General features: G+C 59.9%; 1 protein-coding gene across 2 annotated transcripts; it reads left to right on the top strand.

The window, feature by feature from the left end:
• The first annotated feature begins 200 nt into the window (after positions 1-200).
• On the top strand, positions 201-6948 carry Gatd3 (glutamine amidotransferase class 1 domain containing 3). 2 transcript variants are annotated; one of them, XM_003463949.5, is made up of 7 exons: positions 201-412; positions 555-607; positions 1868-1981; positions 2186-2305; positions 4926-5018; positions 5824-5980; positions 6384-6948. In XM_003463949.5, exons 1-7 carry the CDS (start codon positions 257-259, stop codon positions 6510-6512), a joined length of 822 nt encoding a protein of 273 aa, XP_003463997.1. In that variant the 5' UTR covers positions 201-256; the 3' UTR covers positions 6513-6948. The 2 variants fall into 2 exon arrangements, with proteins under 2 accessions (XP_003463997.1, XP_063080674.1); XM_063224604.1 differs by lacking the exons at positions 201-412; positions 555-607 and adding an exon at positions 688-916.
• Positions 6949-7053: the final 105 nt, after the last annotated feature.

Raw genomic sequence — 7053 nt, 5'->3', positions numbered from 1 at the left:
GATGGATCCCCAGCTCGGAGTAAACACGCGCTTTGGGGAAGGAGCAGGGGCCCGGGACTTCAGTGTGGACACGGATTGGTGTGGGTCAGTTACTCGGAGTAATCTGCCAAAGGGTTAAAGTACGGCAGCCGGAGCCACTGCGCAGGCGCAGCCCCCCCCTGCCCGAGAGTGCGCAGGCGCGGCCCCGCCCACGGCGCAATCTCTGTTCTGCTGCCTCTGCGCTCCTGACCCTTTGACCGCGCTGTCCCCGCGCGCTATGGCTGCTGTCAGGGCCTTGGTGGTACCGAGGCTGGCGGCAGCCTCCGCGCTCGCGCCGCTCCCCGGGCGCCTGCGGCCCCTCCACCAGCGGGCGTCCACCCCGCGCGCGGCCCTGCACGGCTCCGCGTCGCGGCCCGGGGCCCGTGTGGCGCTGGTGAGTGCGCGCTGCTGCCCCTCCCCCGCCCGTGCCATTCCCTCCCCGGTGCCCTTCCCCCGCCCCGCGCAGTCCTCTCCCCCACGAACTGCCCCATCCCCGCGGCTCCTCCCCACCCATGGTCAGCGCCCTCCTCCCGCAGGTGCTGTCCGGCTGTGGCGTCTATGACGGGACCGAAATCCACGAGGCCTCGGCGTAAGTGAGAGAAAGCTGCAAAGTGACTGCTTTTTGTGATGCAAGGGATTGGAACCCCAGCCTTTGCGCTGAGCCCAGCTACTACAGCCCAGCCTTTTTTTTCTTCCGAACTTTGAAACAGGGTCAGCCTATAAATTGTTAGTTGCCCATGGCACAAATTTAGAATTCTCCCACCTCAGCTTCCCAGAGTACTGGAATTATACTTGTGCTCAACCCCGTTCAGCTAAGTTACTGTTTGGTTTTGTGTGTTCTGTACTGAGAACTGAACCCCACTTCACAGAGGTGCAGCCACAGCCTTTTTGAGACAGGGTAAGTCTGTAAGTTGTTTAAGCGGGCCTCAAGCTCAGTCCTCCTGCCTCAGGCTCCCGAATACTTGGGGGTTTCAGGTGTGTACTCCAAGGCCTGGTGCACAACCCCCGGACACCTCACTTTTGCGTTTCTCATTGTGCATGAACAGTACAGATGTTAAGACCATGCTTACTGCCTTGAGCAAAGGTTTCTTCCCCACGGGAGCATATTTCCATCCATCACTTTTGCTGTGGGGCCTTCGTTGGTGCCGATGAGTTCGTGTCCTGGTTCGGTAGACAGGGCCTGTGGGGGGATGGCGGCGACCCTGGCACCTCCCCAGCCTCAGCTGGCTCAGGGCTGAGGAGAGAGGACTCATTGCCACAGGGAAGAGCAGCCCACGGAGTGCAGGCCCAGGCTTTGGCTCTGCCGAGTAATGGCTTCAGACTCGGGGCGCCCCAGGGCCTGCACTGGGGGCCCAGCACCAGCATGCACTTCCTTCTGTGGGTTTGGACCGGGCACCTTGCAGGCATGAGGAGCCAGGGCCGGATCCTGACTGCCAGGCTGTTAACTCTGGTGGGACACCGCCCTTCTGCCTCTGTTTCCTCGCCTGTATGAGGGGCCGCAAGAGTGCCATCTGAGCGTTTCTCCTCTGGCCCCTTGGGCAGCTGCAGGAGGGTCGTGCAGGCCTTTAGAAAAGGCAGGGGGTTGGCCTGCAGAAGCCTGGCAACCTGAGCAGATCTGTCTATGCCCCTACCTTGTACCTCGTTGTTCCAGGAGGCTGTTGGGACATGTGGTCCACACAGCCTGCTCTTGTGATTCTGCCCTGGCCACCAGCAGGCAGTGAGAGGGAGCTGCAGGTGTTCAGCAAGGGATGTCCTGCTCAGTTGAAACCGCTTTCGTAACAGCTCTGACCTGGGCAGTCCGGGTCAGGCGTGTTTTGAAGCGCTGTTTGCGTGGCTTCTCCCACCATAGGATCCTGGTGCACCTGAGCCGTGGAGGAGCTGAGGTCCAGATCTTTGCCCCCGACATCCCTCAGATGCACGTGATTGACCACACCCAAGGGCAGCCTTCTGAGAAGGAGAGCAGGTGCGGGCCGGGAGGGACACGGGCGTCAGTACTGGAGGGCCAGGCTGAAGGAGTGCAGCCTAGCCTTGGGTGCTGGCCTCCCTCAGGTGTTCTGCCTGGGAAGTGTTAGGTCCCCACGAGGGAGCATGCTTCCTCTGGGCCTGAGCTATGCACGGATGTGTCTGTTTGGATGCCTGATCCTTTGATCATCTGTGTCCCCACCAGGAACGTTCTGACTGAGTCTGCAAGGATCGCCAGAGGCAAGATCAGTAGCCTGGCCCAGCTCAGCGCAGCAAATCATGACGCAGCCATTTTCCCCGGGGGTTTCGGGGCAGCCAAAAACCTGTGCGTAAGGAGCTCCGGCTTGGCGCGCGCGTGCGTGCGTGCGTGCGTGCGTGCGTGCGTGTGTGTGTGTGTGTGTGTGTGTGTGTGTGTTGGCCCTTCCCCTTCTCTTCTGCCTGCTCCTGGCCCCTCAGCTAAGCCCTCGCTGTGTGTGTGTGTGTGTGTGTGTGTGTGTGTGTGTGTGTGTGTGTGTTGGCCCTTCCTTCCCCTTCTCTTCTGCCTGCTCCTGGCTCCTGGCAGCTGCTGGGGTGCGCAGGCCCCTCAGCTAAGCCCTCCTCCTGGTCTCTGCTCCTGGGAAATCGCTGTGTCTGTCTCAGTAGGAGACACCTCTGCGTTAGGTGATTTTCGTGGAGGCCAGCCAGAGGGCGCAGTCGCTGTGCTATTGCTGGGGGAAGTGGCTCGTGCATGTGGGAACTGGTAGTCGCTCCCGCAAGCTGCTGGGCTGGAGCCCTCCTCACGGTCTCTGTAGTTCATGGCTCTCTTCTCGGACATTCATTAAAATTTAGGTGGTGCCAGCCGATTCCTTTGTCCCAGCCCTGCAGGAACCTTTCCCCAGTCCTGCACACCACTGACCTTCCAGTGGGAGCCTGTCTCAGAACTGTGGGGTCCTGGGGGGATCTCCACTGACCCCCCCTTGCTGTCACTGGTTGGGAAAGCAGGTGCTTTCCATGCCAGGTGTGGGTGTCAGCTCCATCAACCATCACCTGTGCCCACTAATGACAGGTAAGGGCCATGAGGCCAGCTGCTGGAGAGGAGCCGGAGGCTCTACTGCCAGCAAGGCCTCTTCACAGGCTCCTGGCCTCCCTCTCTCTGCCTCTGCAGTGCTTCCCCTCAGCCCCAACTGGAAGCACTGCTTTTGCTTCCATCCCAAAGTTGGGGCCCTAGCAGGACTTCCCCTGAGCTCCAGCCTCATGCCCTTAGGCTCCTCCCCTGCCCTGCTCCTGGCTGCTGTGGCCCTGTCCACTCCCCAGCCCCCACCCCCACCTGACTTGGTCCCATTCAGCTGCTTTAACTCCTTTGCCCTGTGGTCAGCAGCAAGTTGACCATTTTCTCATTGCCCTGCAGCAGGCAGAGTGGCTTTGCTCTTCAAGGTGTAGCAGGTCACTCCTGCCTTAGGCGCCCTGCCCACCAACATCAGGACCCTTTCCCAAGACTCTGGCCTGTGTAGTGGCCCCACACCCAGCAGTCCCACTGCCACTGCATGCACTCAGGCCCAGGGTAGGCACAGCGCACGCCTTTCCCTCATTTCCTGCTGTGCTGTCCTGTTGGGACTCCGTGAGGTGGACATTGGCAGATTTTCACTTCCAGCAGGACCAGGGTTTCCTGGAAGGACTGGCTACACTCCCGGGTGCTTTTCTGACCCAGTGCCTTGCCCAATAGACCGGAGGCCGGTGGTAGCCTTGTAGGGGCCATGGCTGCCTGTGTGGCCAGTGGTTCAGTTTGCTTAATGTTCAGACATGCAGGCGGGGGGCCTGAGTTTCAGTATGAGCACTGTCTGAGCATGTGGTCTTCTCTGAGGGACACCACTGTCTCCCTGATGGCTGCTCCCATTCTCCCCAACCTGTCCAGGGGAGAGGCAGCCCCCAGAGGCCAGGCCCAGCTGAACCAGTGTGATTGCCCAGCCAGTGGTCCTCTGAGCTGCCTGTGCTGTTAGGCCCAGGGCATCAGGAGTGGTGAGCAACTGGGGCTTAGTACATGCGTCAGGCAGCTGGTGACAGGGCTTGTGTGAGCACAGGGGAGGCTTGGCATGGGCATCCGGCTGCCCTCTGTCCCAGCCCTCCCAGCCATGCTGCAGCCCTGTGCACTTCATGGCCACCCCGTGGGGTGTGGCAGGAATGCCTGAACTTTGCCTTTGGTGCTGGTTTTCCTGATGGGCGGGTCCAGCATGGAGCTGGCCTGAGAACTGCTCAGCTATTCTTGGACCCTGCCAGGGAATAAGCTGGTCCCTTCTGGTGGCTACTTGGTTGCTTTCCAGCATTGTCCTGATTATTCTTAGTGGCATTTGGAGGTGTACTTGGTGTGTACATGTGGGAGGCTGGGGGGACTTGGTGTGTGTGGTACACTTGGCCCTCTGGCCACCTCTGGACAGGTTGGGTCTCACTCTAGGGTTTCCAGGCCCATGCACAAACCTGAGACTGTTGTGCTAGGACAGAAGGCCAGAACTGGAGCAGGAGGGGAGCGCAGGAAGTGGAGCTCCAGGCAGGAAGTGTGCATGCGTGTAGCCAAGACAGTTCTGTGAGGTTGTGCACCCCGTGGCAGCACAGAGGCCTCCCCTCCCTGCTCCCGGCTCTTGATCTTTACACCTGAGAGCAGAACAGTGGGACCCTGAAGTCTTTTCTTTATTGCTGATAAAACTGGCACTTTCGCCGCCTGTCAGCCAGCAGCATTTCCTTTCCTGAAAGTGTTCATTTCAGGGCTCCTGCACCAGGACTCCACAGGGCACCGTGGTGTCCCTCCGCTGCTTCTGCTGCAGGCTGTGTGAAAAGCAGAAAAAGCCGTGTGTGAGCACGGTTACTGGAAAGGTCACGCACAGGCATGCCCAAAGGTTCCCTGGGAGTCAGCAGAGTCATATGAAGGTGCTGGGGTGGGCGGCAGCGGCTGAGGCAGGCCTCTCTGCTGGCAGGAGCACCTTCGCCGTGGACGGGAAGGACTGTAGAGTGAATGAGGACGTGGCTCGGGTCCTGAAGGAGTTCCACGGGGCTGGGAAGCCCATCGGGTATGTCCAGTTGTGGGCTGGGCGGGGGCAGGGGCTATGGCATAGAGCCTGGGGCCTGGGCCCTGCCGTGTGCTGCATTTAGATGAGGTGCTGTCAGCTTTTAGAGCCTGCCAGCTCCTTGAGCGTTTGTCCTGTGGACAGAACAGGAGGAGGGGGCTTCTGCCCCTGGAGAGGTGCGCAGGATTCTCTCGCCTTCAGCACCGCTCCATCCCAGCCCATCCCTGTGGCCTCAGCCTCCCTGCAGCCTCTGTCCCCACCGGGACCGCCCCTCCCCACTCAGCAGCCCAGCCTGAATCCCAGGCCACCTGTGCAGACACAGCCTTTGCCTGCATCAAGGGTCTGGGTCCAGGTGCTGGCCAAGCTGCTGTGTGTGTGCCCAGAAGTTGCACAACTGTGGAGCAGCATCTCGGGCCACCATGCTTGCCCTCCTGGCCCATCACCTGTCACTGCAGGGTCATTCAGCCCCCTCCATTGAAGTCTTCCCTGGAGTCTGTTGGAGCAGAGTAGGGGCGCACACCTAGCTAAAAGGTGCAGCTCCCCAGCTCCTGCGGCCCCCCATCTGCGGCTGCAGGTCCTTCCTGCAGTCACTTAGTGCCCTTCTTTGCGTCAGGCATATGCAGTCACAGTCTTTGCCAGCTCTCCCTGCTCTTCACTGGCTCCTGGTCATGCAGCTAAGGACCTGCCTGCCGAAGCACTGCCCCTGGCCCATGCGGGGCTGTGACACCCATTGCCTGAGGGAGTGGGTGGCAAGTACTGGGCTGCAGGTCACCCACCCACTGCCCATGTGCACCCACCTCTCTTCCAGCTTGTGCTGCATTGCACCTGTCCTTGCAGCCAAGGTGCTCAGAGGTGTTGAGGTCACCGTGGGCCATGAGCAGGAAGAAGGCGGCAAGTGGCCTTATGCCGGGACTGCAGAGGCCATCAAGGCCCTGGGTGCCAAGCACTGTGTGAAAGGTGTGACTATATCCTTCCCTGTGGTGGGTGGCCCTCAGACAGCCCCATGTCCCTTCATGGCACCCTTCCAGGTGCCCCATCCCTGGGAACTGCTACAGCGACTTCCTTGGTGGGAGGCTGAGGCTGATGGCAGCGAGCAGCTGCAGTCCTGCGCCTGTCTGCCTGTTCCCAAGTGGCCGTGGTGCAGCCTCGGGGCAGTCCCATACTCGAAGGGTGTCTGCTACCTGAGACCCAGCCGGACGGCAGCTGCTCACCGCGGCCCACACCTCCTTCTCAGGGCTTTGAGATTCGGGGGAGGCAGTCCATGGTAGCAGTGCCCAAAGGAACTGTCCTGCTGGGAGCTCCCAGGCCTGGGGACCCAGGGCCTCCTAAGTTCAGCCTCGTGGGTGCTTTTTCCCTAACCCTGTTCACGAAGCTCACGTGGACCAGAAGAACAAAGTGGTCACCACCCCGGCCTTCATGTGCGACACTGCGCTGCACCACATCCACGATGGGATTGGGGTCATGGTGAGGAGCGTGCTGGAGCTCACGGGCAAGTGATGGTAGAAGAGATGCCCTCTGTGTGCTGCTGGGCATGCAGCAGCAGCATGGTCAGTTCAGACCCTGGGCACCTTCCTGGAGGAGACATGGGCAGTGGCCGCAGGAGCTACGGAGACTTCCCTCATGGATGTGACCTGGAAACTGAGTCTGGAGCCAGGCAGGGGATTAAGTAGAGAAGTAACTGTCCTCACTCTCAAGGTTCAGAGTTTGGGCGCAGAGACGCTTTAAGGACAAGCAGGAAACGAGTCCCATGTCCATAGATAAAGGAAAGTTCTGTATCTGCAGTAAACATTTTTAATTAAAACAAGGGGATTTCTGGAGCCAGCAGCCCCACGCGCTGGAGAATGAACTCCTTTCCAGATTGGAAACTCCTGACATCTCCATCTAAGGCCTCTGAAACTGGGGAGTGGGTTATAAATAAGAGCCCTTCAATTAATCTCAGTTCTCCTAATTTTCAAGAGAAAGAGGAAATCGGCAATGCTTAGCCCAGGTCCCTGGGCCGGGCAGGAGCGTGGGGTGTGGGAGGAATGAAGGCCAGGGT

Source organism: Cavia porcellus, unplaced genomic scaffold (genome assembly GCF_034190915.1).
Source record: "Cavia porcellus strain 051 isolate PalLab524CR breed Dunkin Hartley unplaced genomic scaffold, mCavPor4.1 scaffold_15, whole genome shotgun sequence".
NCBI lineage: Eukaryota > Metazoa > Chordata > Mammalia > Rodentia > Caviidae > Cavia > Cavia porcellus.
Note: the sequence above shows the minus strand (reverse complement) of the source record. Positions and strands in the feature narration are given on the sequence as shown.